General features: G+C 37.4%; 1 protein-coding gene across 1 annotated transcript; it reads right to left on the bottom strand.

The window, feature by feature from the left end:
• Positions 1–1,052: 1,052 nt before the first annotated feature.
• On the bottom strand, positions 1,053–1,535 carry LOC141714405 (uncharacterized). Its single transcript, XM_074517926.1, has one exon. The coding sequence runs from the start codon at positions 1,533–1,535 to the stop codon at positions 1,053–1,055; it is 483 nt and encodes a 160-aa protein (XP_074374027.1).
• Between the last annotated feature and the right edge of the window lie 17,135 nt (positions 1,536–18,670).

The raw sequence follows: 18,670 nt of genomic DNA, 5'->3' as shown, positions 1-18,670 counted from the left end.
TTCTGGAGAAGACGAAGAGCTATCATATGAAGACCTTCAGTCATAGATTTTTTGACTTGTACTTTTTATTTGTATTAGATACTCTTGCCTTCGGACCTTGCTTTGTAACTTAACTCGCCTTTGGGCAAAAAATTAATTTTTTAAATGCATCTTTCTTTCGTCAGCATTTTGTTATTTTTATTCGTATTATATCTTTGGCTTTATTTTTTGCCTTAACAGTTTTTGCATAGTATTCCTGCATCTTCGGTTAAAATTTTTTCTTTAGCGGTTTTTTATGCAATGTTTATCTTCGGCCCCAAGTGTTAAGGGGGCGAGTCGTGAGTCCGAAGGTAGACCTTGGGCCATTCACACTGAAGATATTCCTTCTTTTTGGGCGAAGGAAGAAGGGGATAGCCTTCTTTGGGTTTCCCCTAGGTGAGTCGTCCTTCGTTCCATCGAGCAAAAACTGTACTTAGAAAAATTTAGGTGAAACTTTAAGTGTTAGATTTATCCCAGGAGGGGAAGGGCTCATTTCTTCGGGATCGGCCTTAGACAAGACCTTCCTTGCTCTCAAGGTTTACTTGCAAAGATTTTTTTAATAAAATTTTAGGTTGAGAACGAAGGTCTTGTGTTCTTCGGGATCACCCTTAGACAATACCTTCTTCATTTCTTCACTTCAATGTTCTTTTATAATGAACATAAATCATAAGGGAAGGACGAAGATAATGTCTTCTTCTAAGATTTCCCTTAGACTATTCTTCATTCGTCCTTACTGTGTCCATCTAAGTTATAATATTATAGAAGTTATAGGGTGAAGGATATTATTCTTCCTAGGATTCCCCTAGATAATATTCATTCGCCCTTTCATTCTAAGTAAATCAAATATGGTGGGCGAAGGGTTAATCTTCTTCGGGGTCACCCCTAGATAATACTCATTCGCCCGCTTCAATTTGTCTCGTAATTTCAAGTAATAAATTTACGCGAAGAAAGTGCATTTTTATTAATCATTAAGTCCCTACACTTTTCACATAGAATTCAGAATGAAGTACAATAAGAAATAAAAAAAAAAATTCTTACTGATAAAATTTTTGAAAGCGTCTAGCATGCCAAGTGTTCTTGACAATTTTTCCGGCCATCGTTTCCAACTTGTAAGTTTCGGGATGAACGACCTCAACCACTTTGTAAGGTCCTTCCCAGTTTGGCTGAAGTTTCACTTGTCTTGTTGGCATGGATGCAGCTAACTCCCGTAGGACCAATTTGTCAATACCGAATGATCTTTTCTTGACACCCGAATCATAGTATTGGGCGGCCTGTAGCAGGTGTTTTAGGTTTATTTGGTGAACGGCTTCCCTTTCTTCTTCTAAAAAATCTACGTTTGCCCTTGTTCCAAAGTCGTTGACCTCCACATTGTAAACTTTTGTTGGATATGACTCTAATCCCACTTCGACCGGAACAAGGGCATCTATTCCATATGCCAGCCTAAAGGAGTTTCCCCGATCGATGATCTGGGAGTTTTTCGGTAAGCCTATAAATCCCAGGGCAGCTCCTCGATCCATCTTCCTTTAGCTTCACCCAATCTCTTCTTAATCCCTTGAAAGATTATCTTGTTTGCCACTTCAATCGCCCCATTTCCTTGTGGATGTGCGACTGAACTAAACTTCTGTTGAACTATGAAGTGATGTAGAAAATTTCAGAACTTTTTCCGACGAACTGAGTTCCATTGTCTGATACACATACCTTCGGAATTCTGAACCTTAATATAATTTTCTCAAGGAAGAATTTCTTGGTCGTTTCTTCAGTTATGGCGAACAATGGCTGGGCCTTCGACCCATTTGGTCATGTAGTTGATGGTGATTATGCAGCATTTCACCTGTCTTGTGATGGTGGTAAGGATGTTGATAATATCTACGACCCACATGGCGAAGGGTATTGGATTAGAACCGAGGCTATTTCCTCTAGGGCTGCTTTGCTACTGTAGCGAATAATTGACACTATTTACACTTCTTTGTATATTCGCTCGCATCGGCTCGCAAAGTCGGCCATAATAACCATTGCCGAAGAATATTAAAGGAAAGTGATCAACCAGCTAGATATTCCCGCAAATCCCTTCGTGTACCGTCTCCAAAGCCTTATTTTGCTCTTCGGGATTTAAACACCTTAAGAGGGGCTGACTCACCGAGTGACGATACATCCTTCCACTAACCATATTGTAGCTTGATGCCCTATACTTTACTTTTAGTGCCTCCCTTCGGTTTAAGAGGATGACTCATTTTTCCAGAAAATTTTAAATAGGGGTCATCCAATCGGCGCCTTGGTGTACTTTAAGTCAGTCCTTTCTTTCAATCGAAGGTGTCTTGGATTCGGTGAGATAGATAGAACCAGTTAGACTCTGCGTCTCGGCCGAAGCTATCCTGGATAGGGCATCTGCCCGACTATTGTTCTTCCTGTCTATCTGACTTAACTCAAAAGTTTCAAACGTCGGGGAGGTATCTTTTACCTTAGTAGCATAGGCTTTCGTACGACGATCCCTTTATTCGTATTCCCCTGAGAAATGCTTGACTACCAACATGAAGTCACTAAATGCCCTTAAGTGCTTTGCTTCAAGGCTTCGGGCTAACTCCATTCCAGCTAAAAGAGCTTCATATTCTGCTTCATTATTGGTGAGGGGGAAGTTGAACTAAATGGCTTGGCATATTTCAAACCCGTCAGGACTAGACAAGATTAGCCCAGCCCCACACTTCTTTCGGTGACCAAACCATCAACAAAAAGCTTCCATTTTCCCGGTGTCCGAATGAGTTGTTCCTCAGGTGCGAGGTCCTTTGGTCCAGAGAACGTGCATTCGACCATAAAATCGGTCAGCGCTTGGGCTTTGATCGTCATTCGAGGGACGAACTCACGGTCGTATCGCCCAACTCGACAAACCCATATACAAATTTCTCGGCATTTGGGTACCTTATTTCTGCATCTTTAAGCACATGGGACACGTAAAAGACGGGATGTTGTTTACCCTCATGATTATACACTAACACTGCTTCAAGCGTTCGGTCAGACACGGCTAAGCAGAACTGGAGGGTTTCTTTCGGATCAGGCCTCATTAAGACTGGGGCTTTGGTTAGATATTCCTTTACTTCTTCGAACGCCTTTTGATATTCGACCCCCAATCAAAATTCTTTGACCCTTTGAGCACGATGAAAAATGGGAGTGCTTTTTTGGCTGATCTAGAGATGAATGGTCGAAGGGCTGCCAGTTGGCCGGTTAGTTTCTGGATGTCCTGTATGTACTCTGGAGCTTCCATGTTGATAACTGCCTCAATTTTCTCCGGGTTCTATTCTATCCCTCGGGCACTGACCATGTAGCCCAGAAACGTTCCACTTAACACTCTGAATGTGCATGTTCAGATTAATCCTCATATTATTCCTTCAGAGGGTCTCGAAGCATTCTTTCAAGTCTTCAGTATGACCTTGGAACAGTGATTTCACGATCATATAATCCACAAAAGCCTCCATGTTTTGGCCTATTTTCTCCTTGAACACTTTATTCACCATTCGCTGAAATGTGGCTCCAGCAGTTTTTAAGTCTGAAAGGCATCTTAATATAAGCATAAGTTCCCTTCAGAGTCTCTCGGCTTCCACTGGGTTTGGTCTCAGGTCTCTATATACTCGAACTCCAACTTATAAGGAAGCGACTCCGAATTTTTTAAAAATGTTTAAGCACGAAGCTATTAGAGTTCAATTTTGTATAAATTTTTAAATTGTAATCTTTGTGTGGGAAGTTTTAGTTTAAAATCTGCCTAATTGTAGTTACTATGAAAATTGCAGGTGTTACCGAAAAAATAGTATAGTACTTAAGGCTGATGGAAGGAAGATTTTCTATCCGAAAACGAGACCAAAGTTTTGAGTTTTACTACTAGCTCTGTTAAGTAAACTTTTTTCGTTAAATAATTACACAAGCTTTCTCTGGGTTCTCTTCTATCCCTTGAGCACTAACCATGTAGCCCAAAAACTTTCCACTTAACACTCTGAATGTGCACTTGTTCGGATTAATCCTCATATCATTCCTTCAGAGGGTCTCGAAGTATTCTTTCAAGTCTTCGGCATGACCTTGGAACAGTGATTTCACGATCATATCATCCACATAAGCTTCTATGTTTTGGCCTATTTGCTCCTTGAACACTTTGTTCACCATTCGCTAAAACGTGGCTCCAGCGTTCTTAAGTCCGAAGGGAATTTTAATATAAGCATAAGTTCCCTTCGGAGTTGTGAATGCTATATTGGGCACATCCTTGTAGTTCATGGCAATTTGATGCTAACCAGAAAAAGCATCAAGAAAACTAAGTACCTGGTATCCGGCCGTGGCATCTATCAGCCGGTTGATATTGGGTACGGGGTAGGGATCCTTTAGACAAGCTTTGTTGAGATCCATATAGTCTACGCACATCCTCCACTTCAAATTGGATTTTTTAACGACCACCACGTTAGCCAACCAGTTAGGATACTCAATTTCTTCGATAAAATTAGCTTCCAACAGCTTCTCCACTTCGGCCTCAATGACCTTCTGTCGTTCGGCTACAAAGGCCCTCTTCTTCTGCTTTACTGGTTTGGCCTCGGGCTGTACATTAAGGCAATGCTTAGACGTCTTGGGATCCAAATCGAGCATGTCCTCCGGCTCCTAGGACAACACATCATGGTACTGTCGAATCACCATAATAATCTTTTTCTTCAGATATTTTTCCATGTTTCTCCAAATTCGAACCATCTTGCCCAAATGCCCAACATATAGTTCAACTTCTTCGACTTCGACAGTTGGCTCGGCGATCGGACTTTAGAGATCCGCCCCGAATTTTTCCAACTAAATGTTCAAAGTCTCCCGGCTTCCACTGGGTTCGGTCTCGGCTCTTTTCCTGTAACGCCCTCCAGACCCGAGGTATAAGTCTGAGGGTTACTAGCTAATCACCAAACCTGTACAATCTGATTAATAATTAATAAAGAAATGAAATTAAACCCCTTTAACACTAACCAGGATCTTTTTAGGTTGAAGTATGAAAACAAGAACAACTAACTGCTTTTATTACAACCAAACATTCAAAATCTCACAAACTCCTTTTATTACAAACCATTGTCTAATTCATTTGAAGCTAAGTTCAACTTTTATTCAAACCCACACACTATCTATTAACACTCTACCTGCTCGGGCAATTCAAAGCTTTCTTCCTGGATTGGGATCAACACCTTGGGTATGAGAGGATCCCGAGGCTTGACCCGCTTCTTTACCACTCGAGTCCTGATTGGTTTCGTATTCCTTCTTAACTGAAAACAATAAGGTGAATAACAATAAAAGGGGTGAGCCAAAAATTGCTCAACAAGTCCACAAAATATAAACAGTGTTAAAGCATTTTAAATGAATTCGTCATTCCAAGTATATCTGCAAAGATATAACCTCACGAGAATAACAAGAAGGCCATTACTGGCGAGTACAAATGAACTAAACTGGACACAAGTTCGCATCTATATTCTGCTGATCAGTCAGAATATAATGCAGGTCCATATCTCAATATATAGATCCAGTCGGGTACCCAGGCACTATGGCCCACGTCGAGGCACCAGTCATCCCGGTCCTCAGGATTAAGACACACTCAATCCCAAAAATATCATTATCCAGTCCATCGCTTAGCAACCGGAATAATCGGCATGCTTTGATATATTCCAAACACTAGAATATATCAATCTCCATGTGTCACCAATAGAATATGAATCAAGAATCCAAAGAAACGGAGAAATAAAGAATCGAAATGAAATATGAACAAAGGAATAGCAAGTGTATATCAGTGATCAAGAACAATAATCAAGAGAATGCAAATGTGATAAACATTTGAATCAATATCACTATTCTGAAAGTAGAATAGGGAAAAACTTGCCTTCTGCGCGACTCACTGCAATTGAATCACTTCTGTCTATCACCTTGGACTATTACCGACTCAACTTGCCTGGCTGGCTTAGCTTCTGTTAGGCAAAATAGACTGGTTAAGTCATGTCGTACTTCATTTGCATCTTGAATCGACTTCAAACCGTTCCAAACATCTACCCATGCGCTTATGACTGACTCATATATTACATATAAGCAAGTAAGACTCGATTAACCACGTAATACACATAAGCACATAATCATTTTTATGGTTAAAATAATTTTTAAAACCAAAATCGACTCGCTGATCGCTCAACTGATCGATATCTGACTCGTTTACCATTTTTCCGGAATTTTTCGAACTCGTCTCGGCACGTAACTCGACTGATAATCAAACAAATAACAAATTTCTAGAAGAAATTAAGCTTTGGTATTATTTTTAATGAAAATAATTCATTTTTCTTAGTCAACAGGCTTTCGTTTCACGCGAATCGGACTAACGGTTTAATTATTATCAATTAAATACTGATAATTCCATTTATTATTTACTATAAATAATTATTATTAATTTTTAAACTCAAAAATAATTTTTAAATCATTATTTAAGAAAAAATCAGAATTAAAAATGATTTTTCTATAATTTTTGGAATTAAAATGAATTTATTATGATTTATTGAAAATTATTTGATTAATTATCAAAATAATTAATCACTTTTAAATAATTAATAAATAATAATTAAATAATTAATAATAAATAATTAAGAAAATAATTCAATCTGATTTTTAGAAAATAATTCAGAATTATTTATAATATAAATCAATTAATTAATCAATTTACAAAATAAATAAAACTGATTTTTAAAATTAATAAAAATAAAATAAAAATCAAAATTATAGAAACACATGTCAGAACCCAATTCCTGACAAAATCAGATCAAACCCGGGTTCTGGAAACGGGCCAACCGGGTTGGATTTCGGGTTGCCAAGAACATCACCGGATTTTTCCCAGAATCCGGTGAGTTCCCGGAGTCCGGCCAACTCCGATCAGCCTCAAATCAACACCGTTTGGTGCTGTTTATGAGTGCTTTTCATTGCAAATCAACACAGCAATCTAACCACGGCCAAAACATACCAAAAACATCTCAGAATCACAATCTCCGGTCAAAATCGACATGAACTGCGGCCAAAATATCATCTTTTGATTCTGTAAACCAAACTCAACGTTTTATAGTGCAAATTGAAGCTAAGAACATATACAATCAAAGCCCTAACATATCAGGAACCAAATATTCACAGAAATCGTCGAGTTGTGTTTTGAAAATTCGATATAAACCCTAGAAATCGTGAATCACCATCCAAGCATCATTTGTTCAATTAAACACCATGAATCGACTGTAAATCATCTAACAAAGCTATATCAATCATCAAAACATCAAAATAACCCTAGAATCAAAAAGTCCTAATTCGAACATAAACCCTAGAAATCGAAAATCAAAAACGATGCAATAAAACGTGAAATTGATGCAAGAAACAGAAAGAACGGATCAAAACATTCGATTTGAGTACTTGAATCACACGATTTGATGCTGTAATCAGTGAGAAATCACGACTTGATTCTTCGACCCGAACCTGATCTTCCCGACCCGATTTTAGAGAATTTTGTGTATTTTTGCAGATTTTAATGATTAATTATAATTAATTAAATAAAAATTAGGCTATTTATACTAGTAAAATTAATACTCCTAATTAAAATTAAGGCCCTAATTCTACACTTTTTAAAATTAATAGGCCCCTAATTTTATAATTTTTGAGTATTAAAATTTAATTTATAAATATTTTATATATACAATATATATGCCAAAATTTTCCAAAAATTGTGAATTATGCAAAAATGCAAAGAAATAATATAAATAAAAGTCCTATAATTTTATAAAAATAAAAATGTGATTTTTGTGGGGTTTTTGACAATCAATGGGGCCCGAATTAGTCATTTTTCATAAAACGAGAAAATTTATAAAATATCTAGATGTTCAGAATATTGCGATTGTAAAAGCCATTTGATGAGAAATACGGCCCATTATTTTATTTGAAATACTGGCTTTAAAATCATTGTTTGGGTCATAAAACGTTTGAAATGAAAACGATGAATGCATAATAAAATATCTGAAAAATACCTTAAAAATACAGAAATGACATGAAATGCATGTAACACATAACAAACAAGGTTTAACAGATAATCACACATAAATGACACATTAACACACCTTATTTATTATGATTCTGATATAATATAATCGTAAATTTCCCAGTCGTTACATTTCCTCTTTCTAGTCTCATTCGACTTTTCGTGGGCCTGATCATTTTCTAAATCTTCCTGCATGATTATTTGGGCGGGTTTTTGATCGCCCCTCATCTCTCCTACCCCTTTCTCAATTGGGAATTTTCTACCGCTTCGAAGGTTGACAAGAATGGCCTTCCCCGAATGGCATTGTACGGACTCTCAATTCGAACCACATAAAACTTTACTGGATTCTCAACAGTATACAGTAATTTACCCAAAAGGATATGAAGAATGACTGTACCTTCAAACTGTATTGGGTGTCCTCCAAAGGCGTATAGATGTGCCTCGTTGCAAGGTTCCAACTATTCTCCTTCCAGGTTCATCTTATAATAAGTTTTGTGGAACATGATATTGGCCGAGTTGCCAGTGTCTACAAGAACCTTCCAAATTTTGTTCTACCCAATGAGAGGATTGATGATAAGGGGGTCTTCATGTGGACGAATGACATCCTCATAATCTTCTGTGCTGATAGAGGTTGTAAACTTGTCGGGTGTAATTTTTCTTCACCGTCTTACTATCTTTTTCCAGTACACTGCCCTTAGAAATTGTCTTCACTTCACCCCTTATTATGTCTCTTCGCTTAGGCTCCTTAGCTTCCGATTCTTCCCTATTGTCCTTCAGTCCCCAGTTTATCTCTTAGATCTCGGACGAACTGATTGAGTACGCCTTCTTTGATCATTCGTTCGATAATCTTCTTAAGATGGTAGAAGTCATTAGTATTGTGCCCCTTATATTTGTGGTAATCACAGTACTTATCAGGTTTCTTCTTGTGATTTGGGACCTTCATCTTTGTTGATCGAACGAACCTAGGATTTCTTTGATTTCATGGAGAATCTTGGAGATTGGTGTATTCGGAGGGGTGAATACACCGAATCTCTATCTCGGTGTCGTTCGGCCCCACGGTCGGCCTCCTTTCTTCCTTCTTTCCCACTATCCCTTCGGTCACCTGAAGATCTTGAGCTATCATATCTTTCTGCTCGCTTCGACCGGTCATTCCTTCGGGAATCTTTGTAACCCCAACACTTTCCATCTTCCTCCGAATATTTTCTCCCCTCACATATATATCATTTAGGGATTTGGGGGGAAAATCATAGAAAGGGGAGCAAAACTTTTTACCTTTGTAGGGGTCCAGGCCCGCCGTAAGGAAGCCCATCACCTTGACTATGTCCATATTTGTGACCATTCCAGCTTCCTCCTTGAACCGGGACAAGTAATCCCCAAGTTCCTAATTCGCCCTCTATCTACAGTAGACCGAGGCCTCCGTATCCTTCTAATTTCGGCATAGGTGTGAATAGTACTTCAGAAACTTTCTCTTCAACTGCTCATAGGATCCGATGGACCTAGGTTTGAGGGACTTGTACCACATCGAAGCTGAGCCCTTCAAGTAAGATTTGAACATTTTGTAAAACATGATGTCATTATGACCCATCCCAATCATCAGCTGTTATTCCCTAATAATACAACAAGAATCACAGAAGGGGGTTGAATGTAATTCTGGCTACTTTTTCAAATTTAAAGAATGTTCTGACTTGATAAATATAACAGTGTTTGATTAGCAATGGTGCGGAATAAATGAGTGATAGAAACACTTAAGTAATAAAAACACAAGCTTTTAAAACTTTCTGGTGGATTTGAAAGTATCCACCAGATATATATATATATATATATATATATATATATATATCAAATGAGAACCCTGTGAAGCTTTGAATAGCTCACAACTGCTTACAAGTTTGAAAAACTAAACTACAGAGAAATTCTTACTGAATACAACTTGATATATTTCTCTGAAAAATAACTTGCTTAGTTTTTTTTGTTCTACTTGCTACATTTGGTTTATATATCACCAAGTTTACATGACGATAAGACAAGATAATGAAACAAAACGTATCTAGTCTAACTTCATGCTACTTCACTACTCTATTCCAGTATCTTTGAATATCCTCAAAAATGCATGAAAATGGTAATACTTATTTGTTCTCAAATTCTTGCTTAATAGACTGCTACATTCCTTTTGCAAACACCCAACATATGTGATTGTGTTGTCACTATCAACAGCTATTTGAATTTGATCATCCGCCGGGACTATACTTGTCATCCGTCGGGATCTTTGTTGATCATCCGTCGGGAGTCTTGTAGATCATCCGTCGGGAGTCTATTTGCCACTTGACACTATTTCACTTATACAGAATTACAAGACATCTCATATTTATAATTAATCAACCTATTCTGCATATCAATCTAGTAGTCAATCATGACTTACATAACCCCAAGCAATCTACTTGACTAATACATGTTGTTTGTAAAAAACGTGCTACAGTTCTTATTTGCTACATAAGCTATTCACTCGATGGATGTCAGTTTGTCATTCGTCGGGACTATAAGTTCATCCGTCGGGACTATATTTGATCATCCGTCGAGTGCTACAAAATTCACTAAGTTAAATCTACTAAGGTGTTTTGTTTAACTTATCATCAAGTTCACAATATATTCCTAACAATCTCCCCCAATTTATGTCTACTGGACTTGTAGCCATAAATTAGGAGAAATTTGATGATAACAAAACAACCTAAAAATACAGATTAAAAAGGTAGTAGATAAAACTGATAAGTGCTACAAGATTTATTGAAAATTGAACAAAGCAAAGTATATAAAGAGTTCTCACAATTATTATCAAGGTGCTCCTCTATTCTGAGCAGATATTTCTATTTCCTTGATTGTCTGAATTTCTTCCCAAGCTTCCTGTTGTTTTCCTCTATTTGATTCTGGAGTTGTTTGTGGAATTCAAGTTCATCAGCTTCAGATAGATCCAGCATTTCTTGCATTTACAATAGAGTCTCATTGCTAGAGATACTTAATTGGTCATTCAGTCTGAAGAATCTTCTAACTCCCTTATAATCCATGAATTTCATCAGCCAATAAGGCCTAAAATGCACTCTCTTCCCTATGAAGGGAATTGATAGAGTTTTTGGAAGTGCATCTTTGACTTTATTACTCCTTAGCTCTTTAATCTTCTTTAGAACCAATCTCCTTGCAGTCATATTAAAAACAAAATTCTTTTTGAAAGATGAGTAGACCTTTATCAGTACAGATTGGCTTTCTTCTAGAATCATGTGAAGAGGCCATGTGATTTCTTTCCCTTCCTTGTACTTAAACACCAATCTTTTAGGAAAATGTCTGTGAGCATCAATTCGTCTTACTTCTTCTAGTTCATCCAATTAGAGGTTTAAAACTGAAAACTCTTTGATATCACAGATATATAAGAGATCTTCCTTGTTGACTATAGATTTAGGTTTGGTTAAGGTCTTGGTTATGAGAGTAACAAGCTTACTTTTCTTGGTTGCTCTTATCTTTGTCTTCTTTGGCTTGTTGAAGATAGGTAAGTTGAATTCAGGAATTGGCAGACTTTCCCAGTCTAATGGCTCATCCTTGGGAATAATAGGCTCACCATAAAAATTCTTAGTTGGATCCACCTTGAATTATTCATGTACCACTGAGGGCTTGGATGTCTGAGTTGAAGTTGTAGTGTTTGGGAATATAGTCTTCCATTTCTTCATCACTAAAGTCCAATTTTCTCTTAGAATGATGCTTGTATCTGAATCTTCTTTCCTGTGGAGGTTCATTTTGCATTTGTTGATTCTGAGCTTCAGTTATCACATATGGTTTTTCAGACATCTCAGTTGTAGATTTGACAGCTTGAAGTTTGGCCAAGATAGCAGCTTGCTCCTGCTTTTGTTTGAGCTTCTTAGCATCTAGAGCAGCCTGCTTCTTTTATTGCTTTATTATTTGTTTTTCTCCCTTCTTAGCTTCTACAAATAGAGGGTGTCCAACCACCACATAGATCTCTTTTCCATTCCTATAGATCTTGGCAATTCTCTTCTTTTGAACTGAATCAGATGGATCTTTGTAAAATGCAATTGACCTTGCCAGCAGCTTCTTTTCATCTGGCGTAGGTATTTCAAACAAAAGATCCACGGGGTTTTTGTCTGAGAACTTTGAGTAGTTTCTTTTAGGCTTCAGAATCTGATCAGCTTTTGGAGATTTGATGCATGAGGTTTGGCCTTTTTCCAAGTTGCCTAGACTCATTTCATGCACTGAGATATGTTTGACTTGAGAATGGTGATGAAAAGTCTTGTCTGGCTTCTGTAGCTGGCCAAATTTCTTCTAAATATCAACATCAATTTTCTTCCATTTTTCATCTAGTTCCTTCTCAGCAGCTGCTACATCAATCTTTGGTAGTTTGTCATTTGATTTCAGTTTTGCTGCTGCTAGATTGATGAGATCAATGCTATCCATAGCTGATGGCTTAGTGAAAGCAATTGCTGGCACAATTACTTTGTTGACTTGAATGTTGAGTTGTTTCTCCCCCTCACATGATGAACCTTTCTCCCCCTTTTGTTAGCATCAAGTTGTTGAGTGGAAGGGAGTTGAGCAACCACCAACTGTTGGAGCAGAGTAGTCTGAGCTTCCTGATTAGCAAGTATTTTGGCCATTGACTTCTCCACATCAGATAATGTAGAGTCCATGTCCTCAACCTTTCTATTTAAATCAACGTATTTCCTCGATTTCTAAGCTAACTCAGTCATGGTGGTTCCAGGAAGTCTAGCATCCAACCTTGCTATGACATCATGTTTTTCCTCAGAGATTTCTTGCTTCATTTCATCCACACTTTGATTGTGTTGGAGAGATTGAATCTTGTGCAGCTGTAGAGCTTCAAGATATGCAGTAGGTAATCTTTTTATGCTGGCATTTGTGGATGCTTGAATGGCTTGTTTGGGTGTCATGAATGAGCTTGAACAATGTAGATTAGAGATGTGAGTATGAACACTCTTTGGTTACCATCCAAGAAGGAATGTCTGTATCCCCCCTAAGCTCATGATGTCTTCCTCATCATCCCCACCAGCATCCCCAAAAGAGTCTTCAGCCAGTTCAAAATCACTGTCAGTTGTTGATGGCATAGTAGTGATTTCATCATTTGCCCTTTCTAGAGAAACAGTTGTATGCACTAGGTTAAGCATCTTTTCAGCCTCCTTATTGCCCTGTACAGGTAGAGTTTGATAAGCTGTAACATGATGAGTAAATGTCTCAGCATGCCAGGGAGATAGAATCTATGACAACTTGATATTCTTGATGAAATAGTCTCTCCTTTTTCTGCATCACTGACATTCATTGACTCACTAGCAATGGTGTCCGCCCTTATCACTCATGTACCTGCATTTGTCTCATTATCTCTCTTTTCTTGCATCAAGGGCTCCCCTTGGCTTCCCACCCTCACACCCTCAGCCTTCACCATCTAAGGTGGGACTCCCCTCACTCACTTTTTCCAGACCTGAAAAAATGGTTTGCATTGATTCACTCATTTCCTCTCCTTTTGCCTAGGGAGCAACCCAGCCTCTCACTCAATTCACTCCCTGCCCTCAGTCCTAAGAGTGATTGTACTACTACTAGGTCATCTGCACTTGTGACAATTGTTGGAATTTGAAGTTGTGCAGAGAGTACCGACGGATGAGGAACATCCATCGGGATAGTAGTTTGGCTATCCTGACGGATGACTGCTGTTAGACACATCCGTCGGGATACAATCACTACTAGACGGATGAACAATATCCACCGGGATAGAAGAAATGAATGAGTTTGGAGTGGAGACTATTATAGACTCTGTGCAGATTGATGAAAATTTAGGTATAGATGTCTCAATAGACTCAGAAAGAATTGGCAAGCGAGCCAACAAATCATCTAAAAGATGATGCTCACTTGCTTGGATTTTTGGCTTCTCCAAAAGAGTTAAATATGGAGAATTTGGAAGTGATGTATGAATCATGTCTACATATAGTGAGTGTGTGGGTGAATTTGGTGTTTCAGGTGCTCCAATTATCAATGATTTTGGCTGTGACTCCACATTTATTGGAGCCACATTAAGCTGACTTTGAGATGGTGCAGTGACTGAGACTTTAGCTCCAGTTTGCACTATGTATGTTCCCTGTGCATCCCCAAGGGTTTTAGATCTTTTCTTTCTGGCATAAGTTTATGGTGAACTTGTATCCCTAACCCTCTTAGCCTGTGCTCCCGGTTGGGAGCTTATTTCAATAGTAACATCCTTTTGGGAGGATAAAACTAGAATTGAGCTAATTTCCTTATTAACAACCACAGTTTGTTGGGAAACTGTGGTGTGGCTAGGCTTGGGTACACTAATCTCACCAGCCTATCCTTAGGGTTTCTTTGATTTTCACCCTTCCCCTCACCTAACTCACTCTCCTTCACACTCCCCTCTCTGTTTTTGGTAGTTTTTACAACTGGTTTCTTTTGAAAGAAACCAGAGGGGGCTTTCTTAGCTTTGGATTTTGAAGTTGTTGTTTTGGTAGCTTGGGTAGGCATCTGTTGGGTCATTAACACAGATGCCATAGCTACACTTGAAGGCAAAGAAATTTATGAGGTTAGGGAGAGTAGAGACAATGGTACTTACCTCACTTACCTGAGGGTCCTCCATGATTTCAAAGTAGAAGAGGGGTACCTCTTTGTGGTGACTTGCGCTGTTGAGATCTGCAATGATTCTCCTTTCTTGAACCCAAAAATTCAGTTTGTTGGTTGGGTTCTCAATAGCAATGTTCTCAATAAGATGGTTAGCAAGCATCATAAAAAATCTAGCATAATAGACACTTTTATCTCTCTTATTAAGTTCCCCTAACATATAACCTAACTCAAACATGATCATGTCATAGATAAATCCAGACTTGGGACATGATTTTGACTACTGGTGCCATTGTTAGAGTATGGAAATTTGCAGAGAGAGTATTTGCTTTGGAGAAGAAAGAAGTTAGAGCAATTAATTTGAGAATAATAAAATAATAGAATAAAAATGAATTATGCTTTTATACTATCTCAGAAATAAATGGCTAAGATTGAGACAATTCGACGGATGAGAGTAAAACAATTATCCGTCGGGTTATAAAATAATAAAAATGAATTATGCTTTTATACTATCTTATAAATAAACCGCTATGATTGAGACAATTCGACGGATGAGAGTAAAACAATTATCCGTCGGGTTATAAAATATTCCAGAAAAGTAATTGATTTTTATTAATAAATGTTATTCCGACGGATGATCAAACTCGATGGATAATGAGCATCCGTCGGGATGTAAATTTTGACTTGGCCAAAATTTCATCCAAAACAGAAAAATCAATTAAGTTTCTGGTTGCAATATAACTTGCAAAAATATCTGAAATGATTCAAGAACAATTAAGCATACCTAACTCACTTACCAACCTTGAAAAGGTGGATTCATCAAGTGGCTTGGTAAAGATATCTGCAAGCTACTTTTCACTTGGAACAAAATGAAGTTCCACAGTACCATTCATCACATGTTCCCTAATGAAGTGGTAGTTGATGTCTATTTGCTTTGTTCCTGAATGCTGTACTGGATTTTCAGTGATGGCAATTGCACTTGTGTTATCATAGAAAATGGGAATTCTGTCCACTTGTAGACCATAGTCCAACAATTGGTTTTTCATTCATAAAATTTATGCACAGCAACTACCAGCAGTAATATATTCAGCTTCAGCTGTAGAAGTAGAAACTAAATTTTGCTTTTTACTGAACCAGGACACAAGCTTGTTCCCTATAAATTGACAGGTTCCTATTGTTCTTTTACTGTCTATTTTATAACCTGCATAATCTGCATCTGAATAACCAGTTAGATCAAAACCAGAATCTCTAGGGTACCAAATGCCAAGTTTTGGTGTTCCCTTGAGATATTTGAAAATTCTCTTTATAGCTACTAAGTGAGATTCTCTAGGATCAGCCTAAAATCTAGCACAAAGACAATTAGCAAACATTATATCTGGCCTACTAGATGTTAAGTACAGAAGTGAGCCAAACATGCCCCTATAGCTTGAAATATCCACAGGCTTTTCAGAAGTGTTTAATTCAAGTTTAGTTGCAGTCGCAATGGGAGTTTTTGCAGATGTGCAATCCATTAGATCAAACTTCTTTAAAAGATCATAAATATATTTAGTTTGACTAATGAATATTCCATCACTAACTTGCTTAACTTGTAAACCAAGAAAGTAGGTTAGTTCTCTCATCATGCTAATTTCATACTTACTTTGCATCTATTGGGCAAACTTTTTGCAAAGTTTTTCATCTGTAGAGCTAAATATAATATCATCTACATAAATTTGAACAAGTATACTAGATCCATTAACATTTTTAAAGAATAAGTTTTATCAACAGTACCTCTTGTGAAGTGATTTTCCAAAAAAACTTTGATAAAGTGTCATACCAGGCTCTAGGTGCTTGCTTCAGTCAATAAAATGCTTTCAAAAGATAGTAGACATATTCTGGAAAGTTTGGATCTTCAAAACCAGGAGGTTGACTGAAATAGACTTCCTCCTCCAAATCTCCATTCAAAAAAGCACTTTTAACATCCATTTGATAGACCTTGAAATTGGCATGAGCTGCATAGGCTAAGAAAATTCTGATGGCTTCAAGTCTTGCAACGGGAGCAAAAGTTTCATCAAAATCTATTCCTTCTTGTTTACAGTAGCCCTTAACAACCAATCTAGCTTTGTTCTTGATCACTATGCCATTTTCATCCATCTTGTTTCTGAATACCCACTTGGTGTCAATTGGATTATTTCCTTTAGGTTTGGGTACCAGCTCCATACCTTGTTCCTTTCAAATTGGTTTAGCTCCTCTTGCATAGCTAAAATCCAATCAGGATCTAACAAAACTTCTTCTACCTTCTTTGGTTCTTCCTTAGAAAGGAAGCTGCTACATAGACATTCTTCTTGAGTTGCTTTCCTTATTTGAACTCTAGAAGATGTATCACCAATGATGAGCTCAAAGGGGTGATCTTTAGTCCATTTTCTTTGTTGAGGTAGTTTACCTCTAGATGAAGAGGCCTCATTGCTGTCTTGATGTTTGATTGAGTTTTGATTATGAGAAACTCCCCCTGAGTTTGTTCCGACAGATGATGCACTCAATGTTCTGACTCTCAGCCTCACTCATTGTTCCGACGGATGATGCTCTTTGTATCTCGATGGATGAAGCTGATTGTCTCCCTACGGATAAGGCAGATTGTCTCTCGACGGATGAAGCATTTTGTAACTCGACAGATGTTGAATTATGTGCTTCGTTAGTTGTAGATTGTTCTGCATTATCTGTAGTCATTGTTTCTTGATCACTTTCATCATCACTGTCATCACTAACCATATCCACATTATCTATAATAACCCCAATTTTTGGAAATATTTGAAACCCTGATGAATAGTAACTTTTGTTGATGATGCTGATTAAGGAAAATTATCAGACCACGCCACGCTATATAGGAGTACTGTTATGGAAATTCTAAGATCGTATTAGTATTCCATAAAGTATATAAGTGTATGTAAAGATCGTCAGAATCCAAATTTGAACACTTTGATTTTTTCCGAAAATCCACCAGATACCGAAATAATTGAGTATAAGGTAACATGATTAAAAGGATTTAAATTCAAGGATTATGAGAGGGATCATAAAAGGAATATAAAATATTGAGACAGGTTAGGGGAACCCAAGTAATAAAATCCCGGATATGATCCCTCGAACGACAAACGAGAACGAAAGTTAAGCGAACCGTATAACAGATAAGCGGTCATTAGCCAAGTAATTAAGGGTTAATCAAAGAGATTAGTGGATGATTATGTCATCACACCAACAAGGAGAAGACATGTGTTAACAAGATGACACAAGCATGACAAGAAGAAGTGTTTTGTTGGATGATTCTTGGCCAAGTAAAAGTTACCATGGTAAAAGATCAAAAATTGTCAAGCCAAAAGGGAAATCAACCAAGCAAAATATCATAACATAAAAATTAGAAGTTGACTTTGTCTCTCAAGAACAAAAGAAGAAAATCCAAAATTCAAGATCCAAGTTTTGTTAAATTGCAAGGTAATTATCCAAGGTTCTTTATGATTAGTTATGGCTATCCTAGGAGTTTAAGCTCCCAATTCCTTCACAATCTTTTTCAATAAATCATTGAAGAAGAGAGTGAATAGTGTTTTCAAGAATTTTAAATTGTTTGATCTTGTGTTTTTGGTTGGATTTAGCTTTGGTAAGGACTTGCAAGGGCTATTCCAAGCTTCTAAGTTACTTTTACTCACCAAGGAAGGTAAAACCTCATACCCTAAGCTTTACTTTAAGTATTTAGGAGTGGTTTTGAATAATATAGTTCATGAGAAGCATGATTCTTGTATGTTTAGAGTTTGGATGTATTTGTAATGATTTTGAATTATAAATCTTGGATATTGGTTAATGAACCTTAAGTATAGTTAGTAGCTCTTGTTTGTGATTGAATGAGTTGGAAAAATCATGAGGTTGTGGACTGATGTAGTAAGGTTCGGATGAAGTTTGGTTGTATTGGTGGTTATGAGTTGATTTGTGGTTGATTGGAGTAGTTTAAACTTT

The sequence above is a fragment of the Apium graveolens genome, chromosome 3, assembly GCF_009905375.1.
Source record: "Apium graveolens cultivar Ventura chromosome 3, ASM990537v1, whole genome shotgun sequence".
NCBI lineage: Eukaryota > Viridiplantae > Streptophyta > Magnoliopsida > Apiales > Apiaceae > Apium > Apium graveolens.
Note: the sequence above shows the minus strand (reverse complement) of the source record. Positions and strands in the feature narration are given on the sequence as shown.

Coding starts and splice junctions, on each gene's coding strand:
- LOC141714405 (XM_074517926.1), bottom strand. CDS start 1,535: ATGGATCGAGGAGCTGCCCTGGGATTTATAGGCTTACCGAAAAACTCC.